Here is a 24,098-nt window from a genome sequence, read left to right as displayed (position 1 = left end):
GAAATAATAATTGATACTAATAGAATTTTTTTATTTTTTATTATGTTTTTATTACTTCCCTCAGCATATCAAGAGTATTTGGTTGTTGATCAACTGTCTTACACACCATTGTTTTTAAACCACTGGGATTTAAATGGTAAGATGTTTTTAAAGTTGTATTTTAATGTTGATGTAGATTGTAGAATAGTTTTTAGACAGTTACATGAACAAAAGGACATCATTTAAAATCCAGGGCACAATCAAACAATCAAGGAAGCATTCTTCACTTTAAGTAACCTTCACTGTTTGCTATTTGTCTAGTAAGTCTCACATATACTGCTCAAGTTTTAGTTTAAACTTCAGCAAAAGTCTCCATGCAACGAGGAGGTGTGAGATTCATTTACTCTTCAACACGCTTTTAATTGATTGTACATAATTGTGCAAAGAAAATCTGTTTTTCTAAATTACAAAAGAACAGAACAACTGATAAAATCCTGGGTTTGCCTCTGGAACAGGCAATATGACTATTTGTTTTGTGTCCGAACAAATTATATGAATAATAATAATGTTCAGAATGAAGGGGATTTGCCTTGGTCAGTGCATCTTGTGACATGTAAGGATATTTCTTAATTTAATGTTTCAGTTTTTTATACCTTCTTTTATGTTTTTATACATTTTTCACACAGTAGATTCACTAAAAAGACTGGAATAAATGCAACACTACTATAGTTTAAAATTCCTGTAAATTATTACATTTTAAGGTTTAATTTTTCATTTCATTAGGGTATCAAATGTAATGTAATTATTTACACTAGGTTGTCTTTTTGAAGAAAACAACTTAGAATCATGTGAATAGATGTCATTATTTTGTATTGTCTGGACGTTTTGCTTTTGATCAAAAGGAAACTACACTCAGAACAATTGTTGCATTTAAAAAAATACAAAGTATTAATGATTTCGTTTTTGCTTTTCTTACTTTTATATGTTTTCTTTTTTCATTCCTCTCAAGTGCCTTGAATGTAGAAAACTTTAGTTGTTAAATATCAGTATTTCTCAGGAATTTCAAGGTAATAATGGAGCATACATTTTAGATACTTTCATAGCTTTATTACCCTAGGTCTAGGGCAGTACTGTCCAGCGGACCTTTCTTTTACCAAATGCTTGTGATTTGGTAACTTGTTTTTCAAAGTGCTGTTAATGTTTTTGTCTGTAAGTGTTTGTGTGTGAAACATATAGGTGTTTGAGAGGAATGATCATGGACCACCGATCTTTAACTGTTGTATACTGTCTCACTCGGATCACTGTAATAAAGAAGCATGAATATGATTGCTGATGTCCTTGATTGTTTCCCCTGTGGATAATAGAAAGTTCCAAAACTTTCAGCTCTCGCGGTCTTTCACTGGGTGTGAAAAGGACGCATTGTGACATCACATTCAGTTGAAGACATTCTGATTTACCACGTATAACCAACCTATGCACAATGGACAGATTTCATAAACATGAAGCTTTACTTTTTCCTACCAAAATCTGACAAATGGAATTGCATTGTTGCCGTATATAGCATTTACATTAAGTCATTGCGGTATGAAATGATGCAATTGTAGCTGACAAGTTTTTTTTCAGCATTTAGTGAAATCGCTATTTTCGTATACAAGTTTTTGCGTAAAAAGCAAACTACAGGGTGTAAAATGGCAAGTGTTTTTTCCCTGGGTGGATGTGTAAATCAGAATTGTGAAACAGAACATTTTCGCATTTTCATGTAACACATATACACTATAGCTGTACCAAGGTTCATATTTCAGATTATATAGAAATGCATTTCATAATCTGCACACGTGACGTGAGGGTCGGTTACGTGTGTCTTCAGTAAAGGTGATTTCCCAGCACGACAAATACAGTCTCCTTAGGTTAGGTCAGGTCATTTGAATTGTGGAAATGTACGCTTGTGATGTGTGTATGTTAGTCTTTCTTCTGATTTCCTTGTATTTATTCAGAAATGTGAAGATAGCTGTGCTTCGATTTGTTATGAGTTTGAATGTATGGAGAAAATAATCGAGATTTATATCCATTGGCTGAATAAAATACAGTGATTGTTGAACTATAACAGCGTAGCTGAGCCACGTTCCATGGTCTGAAGAAATGTTCTAGATTCTAGAACATAAACAGGTTCAGTAACAGTTTATCACAGGCGGGTAAGAACACTTTCACTTCCAAAATGGGGGTTCTTGTTCACAGCTTGCCAAAGGAAATAAAGTAGAGTTTGGTTTTGGATATGGTTACCACAGAGTAAACAAGTGTCGCACCCAGGCACAGCGAAGCAGACAATGTCACAACAGGAGATATAACAAGGAATATAATAAACACCAGCTGTATTATAATGAGGTAATGGAACTTGATTAAAAGTAAATAGACGTTACGTTGTCTGTCCAAACTTCCGAACATGTTATTTCAACATAGGCTTCAGCCGGACAATGCGTTTCCGTCTGCCCCTCCTTACAGTTAAAACCGACGATTCATTCGATCATTCGGCGTTATTTTAATACAAAATTGCTTTTGTAAATCACGAACTCCCTCGTGTGGTGACCCGCAGTACCCACAGACTCATTTCATGAATAAATCGGGCAAATTACGAACTACAGCTTGAATTGTTTAAAACAGGTTTCTCCTCAATATGTTCCAGTTATGGCCCGGTTATCGAGTACTTTTAAGTCACTGCCTTTTGCAGGTCAGATGACTCTTGGTCTTTCTGCTTCGCTTTGAAATCATCTGCTGCAGGCAGAAAGGTAAGGGAGACGGTTCCTATAGTCTTTGTTGCCATTTTATACCCCTTTCGAGTGAATATGAATGAGCGGAAAATAACAGAGAGAACAGTTGTACGACTAATTACAGGGCCAAATAAATCGCGTCAACAGCACGAGTTGGAGACTGAATTGCTCTTTATTAGTAAGCTGGAGCACAAATGGACATAAACGAAATTAAAAATACCACTGTAGTTAGAGAGCTCATCTCTTAATTTCCTCCTTTTTCCGTATGACTACGTTTATTCAAATCATTTGGGAAATTAAACGTTTAGTAACGCAGAAACGTTTTTCTCCTCACAAATGTTAAATGGCAACAACACAAAGTTCCATTACCATCGCTGACAATATAAATAAAGAATTTGCATTACAAACTAGTCGCTGCAACTCAATGCATTTCAAAATAGAAATGGACACTATAGATACTCTTATAATTATTAAATTATATTTTTAAAACGCACTGCTAGCCAAACTAAATGATTGCATTTATCCGTAAGTGGATCGAACATTAAGAAAAAATCCAGAAACTACGATGGCCCCTTTGATGTAGGTCCCCTTTTGTATTATGCTTTTATTTTGAAATAAAGTAGCTTCGAGTTCCGGAAGCTGAACTGCACAGGAAGTGATCACATTAGAGGGCAAAATACACATTTGGATGATGTGTTTTGCTCAATAAAACAATATATTTCACCCTCACAGGATAAAATTTGTTACATTTAAAATATATAATTAGATTCAAACATTTTGGGCGATAGAAGAAAATACTTTGAGAGTAATGTGACCAAACAGCTAGTTACGACTCCCCGTCATGTTGTGTACTTTTTTCTTATTGCAGTTCTAAACATTAGAGAACTGATTTCAAATTACAGATACTTATGATATAGAAGCAGTCGACTATCAATACAGCCTCTGATCATCGTGAAAGACTGTGACACCCCAACGCGCGCATGCGCACCCCACAGACAAGCAGCACGGAATTGATACTGTACTTTGAACATTAGCGAGTCTTGCAATTGGTAACATTACGCTAGAAACATTTTCATCTTAAATCCGACTGGACATTGTTTTACTGAAATCGGTGTATCCTGGTATTTACACGAAGGCAAAACGTCAATGCGTAACTGATCACAGGGAGCTAGCGAGCTGTAGCTAGCTAAAGTAATAGGAAGCCCTCCAAATCCACGCCAGGGAGTTTGCTAGCTAGCTGCAGGCAGCAGTTATGAGCTTCTTCAGTTTCGGTCAGAGCGCCGAAATCGATGTTGTCCTGAGCGATGCCGAAACGAGAAAGAAAGTCGAGCACAAGACAGAGGACGGGAAGAAGGACAAGTATTTTCTGTTCTACGATGGCGAGACGGTGTCCGGAAAAGTGAACGTAACGCTGAAGAGTCCGGGGAAAAGGCTGGAGCATCACGGCGTCAAGGTGGAATTCGTGGGGCAGATCGGTGAGCAAGTGGCCGTTTGCAAGCTCATAAACCTAGGCCCGCATTCATACAAGAGCTCCGACCGCTGATTAGTTATGCACAGCGATGCAAAGACACCCTAGCATACATTTAGCGTGCTTGCTAAATAATTTAACATAATCTGCACGGCTTCCTAGCTAGCCGTCGGCTATGGCTTTATTGTAATTTCAGTGGTTCACCAGCTGCGGTTCGCGGACCACAGGTGGTCCACGAGTTCCGGTCCATTGATCTGTGGAAATGAAGCATAATCATGGATATGATTGAAGATACCCGAATAAAATACCTCTGCGCAGATCACGCCCAGTGGATGTGTGTAAACAGGATGTAGCTGTGTTGTGTCCTAACTGAATCTCAGTTAAATTAATTTAGCTGGCAAATGGTACTGTTCTGGGCTGTTATGTTAAGTTGTTATGTTTTCAACAGTGCCCAAGATTCCCAAAATAGTTTTGATAGTGTTGTATTATAAACAGTGAGGTGATCTGAGGGAAAAGACGTTAAAAATCAGTGCATTTGATTGGCAAATATTTATCCGAATAACTTATAGACTAGTAACATTAAGAGCTATTTCATTCTACCTGGACATTTTTAATAGTAGCTATGATGGGCAGCGCAAGATTATGTTTCACAAATAACTGCCTGTCAGAAATGACCCTGAACTGATCCTTATAATAAATGGTGCAACGACTGAAAACACAGGAGCAAAAGTTTTAGTTTTATTCACTTGCTGCACAGAACCATAAAGCATCTAACAAAGAACAATGAAGAGCTTTGCGCTCAAAATGACATCGCTTTAGTCACTTTCAGCATTCTTAATATATTTCATAACAGGACAAGAAAACAACAAACAGCAACACTCCCCGCCTAAGCTTGTGGAGTTTGTACCCGGTGTTGCAGAAATATAGGCAATACTATGTATACCGCTTCCACACGGCCTAAACTCTTTGACACAATGCCGGTAAAGCTTGTGTTTCAACCACATTTAACCAGCCGGTTGCCTCTATGTCTCCGCAGAGCTTTACTATGACAGAGGGAATCACCACGAGTTTGTGTCCCTGGTGAAAGACTTGGCACGGCCTGGTGAACTCACACAGTCCCAGACGTTTGATTTTGAGTTTACACATGTGGAGAAGCCCTATGAGTCTTACACAGGACAGAATGTCAAGCTGAGGTAAGTTAAGCACAGCATTGCAATGCTGTTTTTCTGGCTGTCTGTGGTGTTCGTTTTGTTTATATTTTGCTTTGCCAGGATACCCCAAGGAACCACCAAATTATGCAAAAATATGATCAAAACATTTTATTGCATGTACAAATTTCTTGTGCTGTTCTGTCCTGCTGCATTGTCCGTTGAAAAGCTATTTCTCATTTACTGCAGTTTTGGATTTTACATTCACTGGCATAAAGCTTCACTTCTCTTTTCCAAAGTTATCTTGCCTGAGTCAGTGGTATAGACATGTCCTGCACCAGTAGTTTGTATTTCCTGAAAATTGGTCACAGCATTTGTGACTGTTGCATGGTGAGTAAGAGAATGACAACATGCCCCTCCAGACCTTAATTTAACCTGGTATAAAATCACGCCTGTTTAAGGGGGCAGACACAGCAGTGTGTGGAAGTTACTGTTATTAAACACGGAACCCCGTGATCAGTAAGGGCAGCGTATGATGAGGGTGCAGTATAACTGAAAATTGAAAATGACATTTTCCCTAATAGATGAACTGTTCATGTCACATACTGACAGGCAAGACATAAATACTCTGTAGCTAATGTTGTGCGGTGTAAGACTGAAAAGGGAGGGTGAGCATTTTTCTTTATTAAAATGAACTGTATTAAAATGAGCTGCCCTGTACATGTCCAGTCATCGTGGTCGTTGTGTTTGCAGGTATTTTCTACGGGCGACCATCAGCAGGAGACTGAATGACATCACTAAAGAGACAGATATCGTCGTGCACACGCTCAGCACGTACCCCGAGCTCAACTCGTCCATCAAAATGGAGGTTGGAATTGAAGACTGTCTTCACATCGAGTTTGAGTACAACAAGTCCAAGTAGGTGTGACAAAAATCATGGCCTGATATAGGTGCTTCATGGCTGTCGTGCAGAGAGACTCGAGAAGTAGATGACATTTTCAGGGCTTATTGAGTTTATAATCTGTTCAGTGCAGTTAAACACTCATCGTGTTAGTGGGAATGGTATCAGGCAGCAAATTCCATTTTACCAGTATTTCCAGTGTACTTTTCTCTGTATTTAGTGACCAGGACAGAAAAGGCCTGTGAAATGCATTTACATGCTTTTTTCCAGTTTCTTTGTATTTTGACTTTAGGCTTTGCACATGGTGTGTGAGCACTCTGCCAACCGTGACTTCCTGTTTGGTACATGAATTAACTGACAACAAATTCCCTTTGTTTTCTAACAAAGCCAACCGTCTCCCTTGTAAAACTGTTAAAACATGCAGGTACCACCTCAAGGACGTCATAGTAGGGAAGATCTACTTCCTGTTGGTGCGGATTAAGATTAAACACATGGAGATTGACATCATCAAACGGGAAACCACGGGCACGGGCCCCAGTGTGTACCATGAAAACGACACCATCGCCAAGTACGAGATTATGGACGGAGCTCCAGTTCGAGGTCAGTGAGACTGCAGAAGCCTCAGGCTAAATGTGCCTGATAGACAGTTCTGATTAGTACTGTCTGTTTATTTGTCTCCATCTTTGAAGTTTCCTTGTACAGTAATTCTTTTATTATCATATGTAAACATGTTAGTACACATGAATTCCATATGGCTTATTTTGCTAACAGATAAGAAGGGGGTTGTAAATAGCTCAGAAAATTTCATATGGTTTGTGTACTGTTTCTGTCAGGAAGTGACTAAATTGTATGTAACAGCTGAAGTGGATTTAATAGCCAGACATTAATTCAAACCAAGAGGTATTAGCTTAGTCATTAGCTTAGTCATTTCTAAATCATTTCATGCTCTAAAATTGGAAGTGAATTACCCATTTCCTACCTGTTAACTAAACATTGGCTGACTGTCTGAAAAAAGGAGGCATTTAACTAGTTAATGGTGAGGTACTCATAGTACCAACTGTCTTCTACCAGTGTAAACAGGCCCATAACGTGAAGATTATTTATACAGTCCGTGGTCATGTTCACGTATCAGGGGTATTTCGTGCTGGAAAATAAATGAACATTCACTTCCGGAGCTGATGGGATCTGAGTATAATCGTGTCACTACAGTCTTTTTTTTTTGATCTCTCCAGACATAATCTGTATTCCCCACCCTAAGTGAGTGAGCCACCGCACAGATTTGGCAAGCATGCAGGAGGGTTTATTCACAAACAGACGTGACGCAGGGTGGTAGCATTAGCAGTAGCAGCTGACATTAGCAGCACCTGAGCAGCCGGGAGATTACAGCCAAAATGCAAGCAGCCATATTGGGTTGCATTAGAACACTGCCTGGTCACAGCGGGTCCAGCTCTGTCACCTGAGTTGGCAGTGTAGCATAGTAGTTAAGGAGCACGACTCATAACCGAAAGGTTGCTGGTTCGATTCCCCACGGGGGCACTGCTGCTGTACCATTGGGCAAGGTACTTAACCCGTAATTGCCTCAGTAAATATCAGGCTGTATAAATGGATAACATTGTAAAGATCTGTAATTGATGTAAGTCACTCTGGATAAGAGTGTCTGGTAAGTTCCAATAATGTAATGTAATAGGCTAATGTAATGTCACCCACTTAGGGCTCAGTGAGGCACTCCCACAAATTCCCTGGGTTACACCCCCAGGGAGTCATTTTCTGTTCGGATTCCCTCTGGGATGCACTGTGGGACAGTCCGATTTGGAACGGCACTGTACTCCAAGATTGATGGGGTCATTTCTTCCATGATTTTTTTTTTTTTTTTTTTTTAATCAGGAGAATCGATCCCGATCCGCCTGTTCCTGGCTGGGTATGAGATGACTCCTACCATGCGTGACATTAATAAGAAGTTCTCTGTGCGCTACTACCTCAACCTGGTGCTGATCGACGAGGAGGAGAGACGCTACTTCAAACAGCAGGTGCACATTGGGCAGGGCGGACTCCAGCAGCTTTAGCAGTTCATTGATTAACAGAGTGCATTAACCAGCTAAAGCTTTGGGTTTGCATATATTTCTGTAAAAATGAATCTGTTTATGTAGTGTTGCATTTACATTTTTATTCATTCAAAAGTTAGACTTACATGCACAACATTGATGTATAAAGTCTAGTAGAAGAAAATGTGGACAGGTTGAAAGCCTTGACTAAATATAATTGTATATGGACAGCTGTTTTGTTTTGTTTTTAAAAGCGAGTAGTGGACTAATAAGTTAAAAAGAAGGAATAAAAAACTGGAGTGCTGAGTAGATGGCTGTCAGGTTTCACCTGCCCCAGCGGCTGTTGGCTAGTAGAAAATTTACTATTTAAAAAAGTAGGAAGTAGTAATATTTCAAAAAGTAGTGTTGTCTAGCATTACAATAAAACTGACCATTGGCTAAAAAACATACAGGCAGTTTAATGGAGAACTGTTTCCATTACTTTTGGTTTGGAGACATCTTGCATGTTACCCATTTATAGAACTGTGCTTTTCACTCAACCACTTGGGATTAAGTTACCTGGTCCAAAGTTGTCCCAGCAGTGCCCCCCCTGGGAGTGGAAGCACCCTGCTCCATATCACTACGCTGCAGTCCTGCGCTCTAAGGCCGGGGTCGCTGACCGGAGTCTGTTCCATTCCCAGGAGATCACACTGTGGAGGAAAGGGGACATCGTGAGGAAGAGCATGTCCCACCAAGCCACCATCGCTTCTCAGCGCTTCGAGGGTTCATCGAGCAGCGAGAAGGCGTCAGCGCAGGGACAGGAGGACAGCAACTAACTCACCACTTCCCTGCCAACTTCCTTAGAACAGAGACTTTATCTGTGTGTGTGTGTGTGCGTGTGTGTGCGCACTGTGGAGATGAGGCAGGGGTCTTTATGTTCCCCTAACCTCTCCTCCTCCCCACCCCCACCCACCCACCCATCTCACCATTAACCCCAGTATTGGGGTTGGGGGATCCTCTGTTTGCGATCATGGTAAGCCAACGACTGAGGAGTACTTTAGAGAGTTTAACAGGAAGCCGTTAAACAGAAACAAAGCTGCACTTTATGTGCTGTGAGCTTTTCTTTAATACCTGCGCAGAGGCAGCCGTTTAGCAAAAATTCACCTGTTTATGAACAAGCTTGTATGCCTTCACCAAAAAACAAAGCTAAGAGTGATTATTCCAATGCCCTCCAATGTAATGTCAGTGCATAACTTTATTGATGTACATTCCAAAATTAACAAGAAAATGTGAAAACCTTACGCTAACGAAAAGCATTCCTAATTTTGGGCAAATAGTGTTCAGTTCCCATTTACATGTTCATGTATATACTGATGATCATGCTTTTAGCTCCTGAAATGTGCATGGGATAGATTCTCATCATATTTCCTGAAGTTTAAAAATGCAGAGAACCCTGAGGTTCACACAGCATTCCGTTATTGAAAAGCATCATACCCATTACATTCTCTTTGGTGAGTAAAAATGGTGTTTCATCAAATGTGACTGATCATCAGCCAGGTTTTTTTTTTTTGTTTTGTTTTCCCCACTCATAAATTTAACCACTTCATGAATTGAATATGTAGGCCTGTCCAATCTAACTAGAGTGCTCTGTCCTTGACTTTCATTTGTCTGGCATTTTGGTTTATTTAGAGCCTAAAGTTATATTCTTAAAGTTAAAGTTATATTCACAAAAGCAGCACTTGCTTAAATGTATTACTCAAAACTGAGGACAGAGTGTTAAGGTTGAATACAGACGTGGGGATGCGTTTTCATGTTGGCGCTTCTGAAGCGTTGATGAAGTAAAGCGTGGTTCTGAAGGAATTGATAATTAAAGGCAGCAGTGATCCTGCTCATATGCTTTAATGTGCGCTTTGGGATCGACTGTACAGGCTGTTGCGTCCTGGCAGTATACATCGTTAGAAGGAAAATAGTAGAAGGATTAGATTTAGAAGGAGTTAATTAATTTCCTTTTCACTGTTATGTATTTTTATGTGTGTCATCAGTGTTGAAACGGAGTGAAAAGCAGGAGGATGCGTGTAATATTTCCATAAAGCAGTATTTCAGACTAAATAAAGCCAGTTCCTGTAGACCAGAAATCGCAGAACCAGACTCTTATTGCACTGTGTGCTGCTGATGTCTGTAACACCATCCTGTACTTGCTTAGTGTTTATGAACGTTTATGTTATGTTGTCCGTTTTTGGTTTTGAGGTACATTCGATGTTGAGATCCTCTGGCGTTTCCTGTTACAAACGTTGTGCCTAAAGGTACCCCTGCAAAAAAATGCAAAATGCATACAAGATATTGTTATGGTTTTGTTTTTTTTTTTATTTTTCATTTTTTTTTCTTTTTGTCGAAGACTTCAACATCATTTCTCTGTATGACAGTGATAAGATTTACTGTTTTCTAGGATTTATTAAAGTTAACACTCATGAAAGAGATGGAGTGAAGGCTAGCCTGGAATGCCACCATTCCCATTAGAGTAGTGATGGTGATGGATATGTAGCAGACTGGGACAGGGAGATACTGCTGGCTGCAATTACAGCTCAGTACAAGTACAGACAAATATCTTCTTTACCACCGATGTGTGTACATCACATACTATAGAGACAACCAGGCCTTCAAACTACAGCCTTGTGGACTGGACTTGCTGTGTACCATTTTGGCATTACAACTTATTCTTCTTTTCCATTTATAGTATCTGATATTAGTTGATGTGTGTGATTTGCATTCTGGAATGGAACAAATCTCAAGTCTAAGCAGCATAAAGGTTTCTAATTCTGTAAAAAACCAGCGACTGCATATGCTTAATCTCTCAGCTGCTGATGCACTCTCATTCTGTTAAACAAAACTACCTGTTGAAGAGAAAAAAATGGTCATATGTGAGCATACGTAGTCATAATTTTGTTTTCTTGGTGTTGTCTAGAAGTGGGCATTAAGAATGGGCTATGCTCTACTTTAAAGTCAGTTTGATTTTTAATATTTATTTATCTGGCGAGAGGTTCTGTTCTTGTGGAAAAACTGGAATAGACAGTTGAATCTGTTCCACTTTATAGATACTGCATTGTAATGACAGCACATAGGAAAAATTTAAGCTACCAGTCTACCTTTGATGGTAATACACATAAAGACATTTTTAGAAATTAAAACTATTAGAGGATAAATGCTGTTTATTTGTAGATGTATTTTATATTTGTCTTTCAGTTACTGCTGCTTCTCTGATTAAAAAGAGAGCCATCTAAAACAATCTTTAAAGTGTCCTACTTTCTTTTCTGATTGAGCACAGCAAATTTTAGATTTATTTGAAGGTACTTTTACCCCATAGGTGTTAAAATATAGGACTTCTGCAACATTATGACCTGTTAAAATACTTTGTTAGCCATAAGCCATCACACAAAGCAGACAAGGGAGTGGCATTTTATTTTTAAAACTATAGTTTGTAATTGAGTGCTCCCTTACCAGAAGTCAGCAGCACAGACAGACCCTCCAGATGCTAATTTGATCATTTTTACAGCAGAGTGTGTCTGTAGTGCAAATGTAGGCATATTACTGTTAAATCACTTTAAGATCTCTGCCAAGTCCATAGATACAGAAATGGGAGTTGCATTGGTTATACACATAGTGGCGTTTAGTAGATGTGGGGACTGCCCTCCACCAAAGGCACCCTCTGACTGGCACGTGGTTTCAACTCTTATTTGGGTCAAAGTTTTAATAAAATCTTGTCTCAAGCAGTCATTAGCACAGTAGCATAAAGACTTGCCAGCAACATTTTTTCTAAATCACAGCCTTCTGTGCACAAGACAGAACTTTTTCTGTTTTTTTTTCCCCCACCAGGTAAGGTGAGGTCTGTTATTTGGGTCAAAGTTTTTATGTAATCTAATCCCAAGTAGTTATTAACAGAGTAAAATGACTACTTGCCAGCAGCATTTTATTTTTCAAATTAAAAGCATTCATAACTGAACTGCTTGGTCATAACTGTGTTAAGCAAACACAAAACGGCACTTTCATTTAATGTTTATTTTTACAGTAGAAAAAGTACAGTCATGGTTCTTTAACTGATTCCACAATCTTAATAAGTCATATTAGAATAAGACTCAAGATACAGCCTAACTGAGCTAGGAAAGAGTTCAACAGAAAGGTTTTATGCAGAACATATGCAGAGTCACAAGTCTTATTCTGGTGTCATTGCATTCATGATGTCATTCTTATTTATGTGGGCCCGAATTTCAGAGATAACCATCACAACCAAAGGAGATCTATCTTCAAATTGGATCTTGTTCCTCCAGGCTCAAAACAAAATCAAATTCCTCTGAAAGCCAGAAACAGAGAAGAAAAGATGTAATACAGCCATCTGATATGTTATGACCACATCTGTACTGAAAGAAATTGCTTATGAGTTAGAGCTCAAATATTACTGTTATCCTGTGTTTGGTTCCCTTCATACTCAGGTGATATAATTACTCCATCTGATGGATACATGCCCATCTAGCTCAACAGGATTTTAGGGAAACTATGTCCTAAAGATTAAAAAAAAAATGTTCAAATCACGCACATCATGATAGATGAATTTAAACGTTAAAAGTCCAGTGAAAGACTTCAAAAAATGAATGTCTCTTCTTGTATACCAGAGACAGTATTATTTGCAACAAAGATGTCTGCTTTTCCACCAAAGTGAGTCATCTGAAGGAAATAGCTCAAATATTTTTTCCTACCTCCCCATGACAATGCCTGTAAGCATTATTGAAATTAAAATCAATATACATGCAATAAAGAACGTGTTTCTGCAGCACAGACGTACCGCGTGTCAGGGGCTGCACAGACAGCCTGGCTCTGGTGAAGAGGGCCATGTCCTTCAGGGCTCCGCCTTTGGCCTTGTGCTGGAGGTGGTACTTCTTCAGCTCAGCCAATGGGATAAAGCGCTTTGTCATTCTCTCAAACTGCACATCCACCTTTGGGGAGACACAGCAGGGTAACCACACTGCCTTTACAAGCATGCTTACAACAAGAGCTAACCCTCTCTGGTTTAAACCTCGTCACATCTTTCAGCAATGAACACAGTTCACTTCAGCCGCCCGAGTTTGGATTCTCCACTTTTTGTCTTAGAAAAGGTATCAGTTTTGTCTGAGTCCTTACCATTGACCATTTGGGGTTTTCTGGCTTGCTTGAGGGGTCATAATGGGCATCCTTCTTGTCAAACTGGGTGTGGTCCACATAGGCCTCCTTGACAATCTATAAAGTTGTGACCAGGAACATGATGAAGGACATACCACTGGGAGATGAAGTGCTCTCCCAGGTAATGTGATTCAAATTTTCGATATTTAAGTCACAGCTGAACAGAAGTACCACAGTCCTTGAAATCCTTTTTCTCTGGAATGTCATGGAAAAGCCATGTGAAGTGGAAAAATACCCCACTGTCCATGGAAAGCGATCGAAAACGGGGCCTATCCTCAAAGAATTCATTCTTACAGAAAAATAGGTATGTTCATCTATCTTGCTACCTCACTAGATGTTTTTCAGGATAAGGTCACGTAACGTGAATGTGCGGATGTTCAAAGTAACCCCATGTGCAGGACTTTGACTGGTGCAGCAATAAAAACAATTTGGTTTATAAAAATGATAATGCAGAGAGCTGTATCTACCCTTGAAAAGAAATGGTAAACATAACTCTTATCTGAGTGGGAACCCTGTTCAAACAAGCTAGCACTCACCTTCATTAGCCCTGCGATTCCAGGCTCTTTGCAGTTGCTGTGGTAAAAGAATGCTCGTTGGCCCACTTTCATGTCTTTCATAAAGTTGCGAGCCTGGAGAAGAGGTTGAAAAAAAATCCATAAGACAAAGAAACCCCTCCCTCTTTTCTACACCTTGGTCAGACAATATAACGTAGAAGGCATGCCCAGGTAGCTGAGATTTCTTGTATGTCTGAGTGAATAATTCCACTCAAAAACACCTGTTTCCCACCTGGTAGTTCCGAACTCCATCCCAGCAACCCGTTTGTTTAGGAAGGGCCTTCAGGTCCTCAATCCCAAACTGCAAAATCAAAAGGACCGCTACCGTCACACACGCTGCTCTGCCACCCTAACACTAGACACCCCTGTGAGAACAGACACCTTCTTTCTACCTTCATATCGACTCCATTTTCAAAACGGCTCTCTGGCTCTGACTTCATCAGCCAGTGACAGTAGACCTTTTTTTCAGCTGCGGCCCCTGTATCAGTCTTCTTCTTCCCAGATTTCTCTGCTTGAGGAGTTTTCCTCTTGTTCCTTCCAACGTCCACAGTGAAGTCTTCATCTTCTTGCTCCTTACCTGAGCTTGCAGGTGAGTCACTTTGTTCTGTATGTGACACAGTGCATTAAATGGAAGAGTTCATCTGTCTCAACAAGCTGGCTTGCTAAAATAATCAAAGCTCCTCTACTTGTATTTGGGGCATAAACCATGACTCGGAAAGTAACTTAAAGGTACGACAGCAGGTTTATTCTGCACTTGCCAAATGGCGTTTCATTATATGGCCATATCGGCAAAGTTAAGAACAGGGTATCATACCAATCGGGGTTGCATGTTCAGTGGAGACACGAAAACTGTAAACCTCGATTCAGACATTTATAATGGGCCAGAAGCCCTCTGTATCCTGTGACGCAGTAGAATTGAAAAGGGGCAATGTGATTGCCTCTGTGTTCATTTGTTTAAAAGGTTAACGTTAGCAGAGATATCGTTCCTGATATAACAACTTACTGGACTTGACTGGTCCACCGCGTAGACTCTTCTTTGGCGGCATGGTCTACGAGGAAAAAAAACTGATGATGCTAGATGATGCCTTGCACCGACACGATCGAATGCCTTATTTAAGTAAACGCCTGTCTATATACTCAAATTAGATTTTGTGTGCGACACATCAGCACGCAACTATTATCACAACAGTTATTCTGCTAATCTAGTTAAGTTAGCCACTTATCCCGCCACCTAAATACACAGTCGGTTTACTCGTTTCACTTTGATTTGCATTGGACTTATTTCCTGCTCGAGTCTTAAAATAGCAATGTGTTCCGCTAGTTCGTTATGAAACTAAGCCCTGGGTAGACCTGAGTAGTATCTAGTATTTAGCCAGGCTATGCCTCTGAATTGCTGCCACAATAAAACAATAATTTATACAACAATAACATAATTCAAACGTCCCAAAATGCAGCCTTATTTGCGCTCACCCAACACCCCTATGACAGTCGCTCAGGTGATAGGTCTATAACAGCTACTTAGCTAGGCAGCTAATGTTAGGCGAGCAGTCGAACTTTTTTTTTTTTTTTTTTAGTAAATCACATTAAAAGATACGATGCGCAATAAAACCTATCCTTACAAAAGTGGCACTGCAGCCGCGATATCTCTTGCATTGATTTAAAACTTTCACTTCATTACCCGGCGTGCTCTTGCATATTGGGTTGTTAACTTGGACTACATTACCCGGCATGCTGTTAGACATTGGGCTGTTGCAGAGGATAGCTAGCGTAACTATCGCCCTCCAGTATCATGGCGTTAGCGGGGAAGTTATCCCAGTTGCCCAGATTGGGATCATATGTTGGGAGAAGTCGTAGTTTAATATTTAACAGAATACAAAGACGAGGGATCGCAGCTTGTATCGACCGTAAGTTACCAGCTTTTCAGTTAACTTAGCTAACGTTAGCTGCCGCAGCAACATAGAGGTAACGTTAGGTAATGGATCAAACATGCTTCTTTTTTGTTATGAAATGCAACTGGCTGGCTAAACTTTTTTGTGGATGAGGGTAGATGTGATGACTGTCTGGCTAGCGAGAAATCTACCGATGTCCCTCGGAAGCAAGCTAGTGCAACCACCTAAAATGAAAATGAAAAAACTCTTGGATGACACCTAGTCAGACCTAGGTTGGTTGTAGCTAGATAGCTGACTAGTGATTTTTCGTGACATTGACAGTACTAGTAGCTAGCTTGCTAGACTAGCTATTCGACTCGTGCCCAGTCTCATTTGCTCGCTAGTAATCTATTAGTACTACCTAGTTCAGAGATGAACGATTTAACTTTGTTAACGAAAGGAACGTATTTGTTTCAGTTAAATACTAGCCAACAACATTTGCTCTGTATCCTTTCAGCAAACGATATGCTGAAGTAGATTGCATGCAGCACATTTTTTTCCCCCGGTGACCGAGTCTGCCTAGCTAATGACATATGCTTTGCAAAGAAACGCTAGTCTGGGTCACCAGTTTACTTCTAAGTGTGACTTTTTGTATCAATAGGTAGCATAGGTAGACAATTGGCCAGGCGAAGCGAGTTACCTTCTGCTGGTGAGCTGGTGAGTGAACTTGGGAGATTTGTAAATTTGAGGGGTTAGCTGATGGTAGATGCCTAGTTTATATTAACTGTTTAACTCGCTACACGCAGTGAAATCATTATATCGTCTTGACATGGAAGGCATAGCGTGTCCTTTTTTTGAGCGGTAGGTATTTTCTCAATTTTGTGCTAGGTTTGAAATCTTGTGTTCCTCCCCGGCTAAGTTACGTGGACGAAACGCCACGTCTTTTGATAGGATGATGGAAGGTGTAGTCCAAAGATTGGGGTTGAGGCGTTTGTGTAACGAGCTGTAGACTGCAATTCCCGTCAATCAGTGCCTGAAATATTTCATAACATTACGTATGTCGTAGTCTTTGGGAGGTGTGTTTCTTTGTATTATTTTTATTGGTCGGTGCATGCTCCAAGGCGGAGATGGAGGATGTGGAGATACATCACTATACAACTGGATTCCCTGCTAGTGTTTGGAGCTTTTATTGTGACAGTTTTGTTTGTCATTCTCAAATACTTTCTCATTCAATAAAAGTGGATTGTGCTCTGATTTATTTCATTGGGCTAAAAAAGAGGTGTGCATATTAAATATAATAATCAGTCACAACTGTAATGCTTGGTGAAATTTAGACGATAGCGAAGTGTCCCATTTGCGTCTGTAATGTGTACACAGTTGGTGACCATGTTGTGACTCTCCGCACAGCTTCAACCGGCCTCACCGATGAACAGAAGGAATTTCAGAGGGTGGCGTTCGACTTCGCAGCCAATGAGATGGCGCCGCACATGGCGGAGTGGGACCAGAAAGTACGTCAGCCGCTCCTTGTGACATCACGTAGTGTCTGCGCGCCAACAGTCTGCGTTCGAAGGTTGCTTTACAAGCTCGGGGTGGCAGGAACAGATCAGCTGTTACGCTAAATTAATGCAGATGGCAGAATGCTGGAAGGATGCCACATGCTCCCCAGTGGGAAATTATCATAATTCATCCAGTTATGTAATTAAGAGCTCATATGGAACAAGAAACATTGACATCTCCAGCACTCCATGATCAGGGTTACCTACTCCTACTGTTCATTCCAGCATGCACCGACACTTGCAATTAGGGCGATTAGGTGTGGAACACTCCGGTACCACTGAAGGAGACACTAAATGAGAAGCGTAACTTTTCCCTCCAGGAAATATTCCCTGTTGAGACCATGCGGAAGGCCGCAGCGCTCGGGTTCGGTGGGATCTACGTTCAGCCGGACGTGGGCGGCTCTGGTCTCTCCCGGCTGGACACGTCCGTCATCTTTGAGGCCTTATCCACTGGCTGCGTCAGCACTACGGCCTACATCAGCATTCACAAGTGAGAGACAGCGGGGTCTGAGGAGTGGAGACACTGTCACTCTCCTTCTCTCCATTTGTGGAGTGCTGAAGTGTGTGATGTGCTCAAGACTTGAAATGCATTGCAAATGTAGTTCAAAGTGTCTTTCTGCATATTTAATGCTCCATGGTTGTTCCCCAGTAGTAGAGGTGATAAACGAATTAGCATTGGCTCAGTAAGCCATATGCGTACGCAGGACGTGTTCCCGTCTGAGGTCCCTGACCCGGTTGTTGGTGTTGCTGCAGCATGTGTGCCTGGATGATTGACACATTTGGCAGTCCTGAGCAGAGGGAGACGTACTGCCCAGACCTTTGCACGATGGAGAGGTTTGCCTCCTACTGCCTCACTGAGCCCGGTGAGTGTCTCAGAAAGGGGGGGAGAATCTGCATTTCGGACTCCTTGTTTGTCAGGGTTTGGATTTGGGAGTTGATGTGTTCTGAATGTTCGCAAGCCTGCATGTCTTATTTGACATTGTGAATGCAATGGAATTATGGACTCAATATTACTGCAGTATAGTTTTCTGCATAATTGCACTGCACTGCTGTAAGTGTGCATTTTGTACCAGCCCGTGACTAATATTTTAAACAAAATAAAGCAAAAAACATACCGACTGCCATTTCCTTTAAAGTATACATGTGACTAAAGTTATAGAAGGAATAAGGTCAGAGGAAAAAAACACAGCTTGTGATTGGTAGTTTATTTTCCACATTTGCTAATCAGTTAATGCTTGCATGAATAATAGGGACAGCATAATATGGCTGATGAAAATTCAGCTGAGTTACACTCCTTGAAAATGAGCGTCATTACAAAATGAGAAATATGAAATTGGAAATCATAAGAGTGGACAGAGCTGGTCTGCTCTGTCCTGTTAGAGAATAATTATTATTTCATGGCTTGTGCTTAAGACTGTTCAAATGCTGGAATGCAGTTCTCTTTTTTCTTCATTGAATCCTTCATAAAGATCTTGTTCTAGTCTATTTTTGTAACTTTTTTTTTCCATTTTCAGGCAGTGGAAGTGATGCTGCTTCGTTACTAACCAATGCACAGTTAAAAGGTGACCATTATGTCCTGAATGGCTCCAAGGTAATGTATGACTTCATTTTTTGTTGAAGTCTAATGCTTCATGCAGGGTGATTTCGTTTAACTAATATATAAGGCAATGTCCTTTTCTGCAGCTGGATATTTACAGAGATTATTCATCTTAAGTTTCTTTCTTAAGATATGTAGTTAATTACCCTTGTCCAATAGCAGTATCCCAGCAGGGATTCACACTGGCCTATTGACCAAATTCCCTTACTGCTGTCACCCACTGTCATCACCATGAATGAATTACAGATAATTTCACGATTTCAGACTAAAGCACAGTAACACACAGAGGGTGAGATGGCTGTTCCTGTTGAAGCGTATGCTGCAGAAGTGTCCTCTCCTGACTCACAGCTAGTCTCTCGGTTTCCTCATTTCCTGCCCCAGGCCTTTATCAGTGGGGGAGGGGACACAGATGTGTACGTAGTCATGTGTCGAACCGGTGGCAAGGGTGCCAAGGGAATCTCCTGCCTGGTGGTGGAGAAAGGAACGCCAGGACTCAGCTTTGGCAAGAAGGAGAAGAAGGTAATCTGATAGGTGAAGCAGAAGGGGTCCAGTGCTGTAGACAGAGCTGTCCTATGCCCTGCCTGTAGCTTCTGATATCTGTCTTTCACAAAGAAGACTGTTTCACTGGTAATGGTTTTGGCTGAAGTTAAGGGCAAGGTGACTTTTTTGTACTGTTTTCTGGAGTTACTTTAAACAAACAGTAAAATGGTCTAAAATGTCCTGCTGTCAGCTCGGACTCATTTCAAAACTGTATACTAGATTGTAGAACTTAAGGATAAAACTTGAAGGAAGGTTTCTTTTCCTAAAGCTGCTGATGAAACTGTTTATTGTGCTGTTTGTCAGATCAAAAGAATAAATTCCTAACACAGAAAAATAATCATTCCTAGAGAAAAAGAGAATGTCCACTAGATGGCAGCGTTGTTTCTAATGTTGCTTTAAGAAAAAGCTTTTCTTTAGAACGTGTATGAGCACAGTAAGTGACTGTTGTTGACCGTCTTTGAACCAGGTGGGCTGGAACTCGCAGCCAACACGTGCTGTCATCTTCGAGGACTGCGCAGTTCCGGTGACCAATCGCCTTGGCCAGGAGGGCCAGGGCTTCAACATCGCCATGAAAGGCCTTAACGGAGGCAGGATCAATATTGGTGGGTTTGTTCAGGCCTCAGAATTAAACATTGGCAGAAGTTTTTAAACATCTCTCTCCTTTGTGTTAATAGCTACTGCGCAGTCTTGATTACAACGAAACTCCAAAATTTGAGTCAGGCTAGAGACAGTATTGGTGACTAGTGCAGTGATGCAAAACAAATCTGTTAGCAAAATTTGCTGTCATAGAAATGGGGAAACTAACATTTCTGTTTACCCCCAAACTAAATATTTTGTGTGGTTTTTGCACCTCTTACTTTGGCCCCCCATACTGGTTTCAGTTTCTGTTTGAAAACCAAGCAAAGACTTTTTTCATGTTGATTTAATGGTCTGCTTTCATTTCCAAAGCTCCCTGTGCTGTACCCGACAGGAAAATAACTTATTTGCCTCTTGTTTATGCCACCCGCATTGGTTGTAGTGCTGGATGTAACCCTGTGCTTTTGTTCTCTGTAGCTTCCTGTTCCCTCGGGGCAGCACACGCCTGTGTCCAGCTGGCAAGAGACCACCTAACGGTCCGCAAGCAGTTCGGGGAGGCGCTGTCCAATAACCAAGTAAATAGCACTCCTGCTCCATCATCCGTGATTCGCGTGTCACATCTTTACACAAGGGTTTTTGCTCATTACATTACATTATTGGCATTTAGTAGACACTTTTATCCAGAGTGACTTATGTCAATTACAGGTTTTTACAGTATTATCCATTTATACAGCTGGATAATTACTGAGGCAATTGTGGGTTAAGTACCTTGCCCAAGGGTACAGCAGCAGTACCCTCGTGGGGAATTGAATCGACAATCTTTCGGTTACGAGTCTTACTCCTTTAACCGCTATGCTACACTGCCACCCCCTCATGAAATATTTTTACATTGACTCGTTTTTAATGTTGTTGGTGAGCGTGTAGCTAAATTGCTGCTGATGGCCCTGTCTCAGTTCCTCCAGTTTAAGCTGGCAGAGATGGCCACCAGGCTGGTGGCCTCGCGGCTGATGGTACGAGAGGCAGCGGTGGCCCTGCAGGAGAACCGGCCAGACGCAGTCGCCCTCTGCTCCATGGCCAAGCTGTTCGCCACGGACGAGTGCTTCCAGGTGGGTGACATTAGCCCTGGGGTCAGAGGTCAGGATCAGCCGGGTTCTTACAGTCCTTAAAAACATTCTCTACCTGGAAAACCTCTAGAAAAATCATGTTAAGTTCCCACTGTCCTCAGGAACTCATTGCCCAAAAATTGCATTAATGTCTGTTCTTATTTTTTCTGTTACATGTAGTGAAATACCTCTGTATTTCTGGCTACCTCACCAGCCTGGTGTCAGTTACTGTGAAGGTTGGCTGTGTCATTGGTTCAGATGTTGATAAGAAGCAGGCTAGCTTGTTGGCTTGTACAATAAGCCCACTTAACGCTTTTTGTCATGTACAGATAGCCACTCTTCATATTGATTGTGCGGTTTAGTGATGTTTTTTCATGTCTGTGCCGTTTCGTTGGTGGTAGTGGCTCTGGTTCATCGGCTGTTTTGTTTCTGGATTGTGAGAGTCAGTTTGGGAAACAGTGTGAAAGGCTCAGCGGGAACAGATGCCTTTGTATTTACCTCAGAGTATTGACTTTTAAACTGCACCCACTGAGTCATCGTGTTGAATGCGTGTGTATTTGTGACTGTATGAGCAGTTAGGATAATATAAACAGCCACTGACTCCTCCTGCTCTCTCTCTCTCTCCACAGATCTGTAACCAGGCCTTGCAGATGCATGGAGGTTATGGCTACCTAAAAGACTACGCTGTGCAGCAGTTCGTCCGGGACATCAGAGTGCATCAGATACTTGAGGGTATAATCTAGAATGTTTACTCTGTGCTGAAGTGCCGTTTGGTTATTTAAAGCCTTGTGTGTTCAAGAGTTTGACACACTGTACAGTTTAATGATTTTCTACCACTAAAACGCTAAGTGCATCTCAGTTTGAAACAGTTACTGGTCAGGCACCTTGATGTCTTTCTTGAACAGGATAAAAATAGTTAGTTTGTGGTGTTGTAGCTGAGGTGTCTTACTTTTGATAAATGCAGAGCACTGTATACTCACCTGGCAAAATGTGGCATAATTTATATTTTTCTTTCCATTCAGGCACTAATGAAGTGATGCGTATGATCATCGCCAGGAATCTATTAACGGACTAATAAAACATTATCATGGTGCCTGACTGCGAGTCAGCGAATCACCTTCAGGAAAAAAAAAGACTTGATCTTCAGCACCGTGTTTGGACCTTCCGCAGTTGCCACTTTTGTGTGGTAGTAATGTTTCGTTTGTGTAGTTCAATGTCTGATCCTTTCAAGTGTCTTGCCTTATTCTGAAGGTATTTACAGTGGTACACGTGGGAAGTCTTTAGGTAACGTCTGTAAGTCCTTTCTCTGCGAGTTATTATTTTGCAATACTCCTGTAAGTCATGAACTCAACCCATAAAATATCTCCACTGCACTTTATGAAATGCATTAGGATGAAGCTGAATGATTCAGATTTCAGCATGCGTCCTTCAACAGTGAAATAAGTGTTATTGACTTTGAAGGGAAATGTGTTGTGGCTAGCCGCACCACAAATTGTTAGTGTCACTAGCAGCCTTTATTTTACTAGATCTTCATTGTTGCTGACATGTGTTAGCACAAACTCATTTGTAAATTCACAGAAAATGCAGGCTCTATGGTAGGCAGTTCCTCTGCAGTGAATTTGTGTGCCAGCAAGTTGAGCAGATAAAGGTTGCTAACAGAATGAAACCATTTCGCTGATGAAGCCAGTAAGTGGAAATACCTGAAACGTTTTGCCTCATTCTTCTAAAGAAATGGTGAGTGTGGATCTTTTATGAATGTACTCTTGTGAAATTCTTTGATGCACTCCTGTTTTAACCTGTGCACTTCAATAGGAGCACAGTCAGCACTACTAAGTCATGAAAGATAAAAGGCAAACCACTCTCTTGCCAAAGTGCTGGATATTTGTTAGTATTGTCTCACAGTTCAGGACATGAAACGGTTTGGCCCCAAGAATGGTTAAACATGCAGGGCAGAGAATGAGCCAGAAGATGGTGTCTCTTTGCATTATAGGTTTCTGGCTGCTTGTTTCAATGTGGCAGTCTTCCTCAGGCTAGCCTGTTTCCATAAGCCATGCCGACCCACAGCTGGCATTTGTCCCCGCTAAAAAGGCAAATTCGGTTTATGGCCAGCCGTAGTGAGGTAGGATTAAAAACGGGTCACTCCAGGTGCAGCTGGTTACCTAGTACTCAGTGTGGCGGGGGCATGGTTACACTACATTTTCCCAGAAGCTGGCATGTCTATGGGACTGCCTGGCACAATAGTAAGTAAATAGGAGGTCTTCACGAGATTAGATTAATTTTTTTAAGGAAGCATGATGATATGAACATGTAGCCAGACTGAGATATTGTTTGCTGCTTTGGAGAAAGAGGGAAGCTTTCATTTTCATGTTGTTCATACTGGTGTCCTTTGTGTGTGCTCACATGCTGGCTACAGCTGAATGAGAATTTCTGTGTTTTGCCAAGGAGACATGCAGGTTAGCTCTCAATGTTACAGATCAGGTGATGCAGTATGATGTTAAAGGCTGTCAAGATCAACTGCTTTTCAACCCTAGCTGTTAGTTAAGTGACCAGGTGGTTTTATATATATATATATATATATACACACACAGTATATATATATATATATATATTTTTTTTTTTAAATTAGCAAGCCCAGTTGGAATTCCATTGGTTGCTGGTTGTCCTTCAGTAGCTACTGTATCTGCAGGTTCTAAAATGATGTAGGGAAGTGTAGGTGTGGCTGTCCCACCCACAGGTAACAGTGTCTGATGGAAACAAACCTGTACTGTATACTGTGGAGGGTGTAGTGATGCAGCTCTGACCATGACTTAAATT

At 41.0% G+C, this 24,098-nt stretch overlaps 3 protein-coding genes across 7 annotated transcripts; 2 read left to right on the top strand and 1 right to left on the bottom strand.

The window, feature by feature from the left end:
* Window positions 1-3,732: 3,732 nt before the first annotated feature.
* Window positions 3,733-9,251, top strand: vps26b (VPS26, retromer complex component B). The gene is made up of 6 exons (XM_036536661.1): window positions 3,733-4,219; window positions 5,249-5,405; window positions 6,114-6,278; window positions 6,686-6,861; window positions 8,146-8,288; window positions 8,984-9,251. Exons 1-6 carry the CDS (start codon window positions 3,997-3,999, stop codon window positions 9,116-9,118), a joined length of 999 nt encoding a protein of 332 aa, XP_036392554.1. The 5' UTR covers window positions 3,733-3,996; the 3' UTR covers window positions 9,119-9,251.
* Window positions 9,252-12,405: 3,154 nt separating this feature from the next.
* On the bottom strand, window positions 12,406-16,794 carry thyn1 (thymocyte nuclear protein 1). 4 transcript variants are annotated; one of them, XM_036536562.1, is made up of 8 exons: window positions 16,613-16,794; window positions 15,048-15,093; window positions 14,437-14,648; window positions 14,277-14,345; window positions 14,027-14,119; window positions 13,452-13,547; window positions 13,117-13,267; window positions 12,406-12,627 (listed from the first exon to the last, which is right to left on the bottom strand). In XM_036536562.1, exons 2-8 carry the CDS (start codon window positions 15,088-15,090, stop codon window positions 12,581-12,583), a joined length of 711 nt encoding a protein of 236 aa, XP_036392455.1. In that variant the 5' UTR covers window positions 15,091-15,093; window positions 16,613-16,794; the 3' UTR covers window positions 12,406-12,580. The 4 variants fall into 4 exon arrangements, with proteins under 4 accessions (XP_036392455.1, XP_036392454.1, XP_036392452.1 ...); XM_036536561.1 differs by lacking the exon at window positions 16,613-16,794 and adding an exon at window positions 15,664-15,702; XM_036536559.1 differs by lacking the exon at window positions 16,613-16,794 and adding an exon at window positions 15,505-15,610.
* On the top strand, window positions 15,812-23,831 carry acad8 (acyl-CoA dehydrogenase family, member 8). 2 transcript variants are annotated; one of them, XM_036536557.1, is made up of 11 exons: window positions 15,812-15,948; window positions 17,320-17,420; window positions 17,789-17,958; window positions 18,222-18,331; window positions 18,983-19,059; window positions 19,447-19,584; window positions 20,072-20,207; window positions 20,659-20,756; window positions 21,135-21,287; window positions 21,914-22,016; window positions 22,307-23,831. In XM_036536557.1, exons 1-11 carry the CDS (start codon window positions 15,834-15,836, stop codon window positions 22,357-22,359), a joined length of 1,254 nt encoding a protein of 417 aa, XP_036392450.1. In that variant the 5' UTR covers window positions 15,812-15,833; the 3' UTR covers window positions 22,360-23,831. The 2 variants fall into 2 exon arrangements, with proteins under 2 accessions (XP_036392450.1, XP_036392451.1); XM_036536558.1 differs by lacking the exon at window positions 15,812-15,948 and adding an exon at window positions 17,110-17,191.
* The last annotated feature ends 267 nt before the right edge of the window (window positions 23,832-24,098 follow it).

Source organism: Megalops cyprinoides, chromosome 9 (genome assembly GCF_013368585.1).
Source record: "Megalops cyprinoides isolate fMegCyp1 chromosome 9, fMegCyp1.pri, whole genome shotgun sequence".
Classification (NCBI taxonomy): domain Eukaryota; kingdom Metazoa; phylum Chordata; class Actinopteri; order Elopiformes; family Megalopidae; genus Megalops; species Megalops cyprinoides.
Note: the sequence above shows the minus strand (reverse complement) of the source record. Positions and strands in the feature narration are given on the sequence as shown.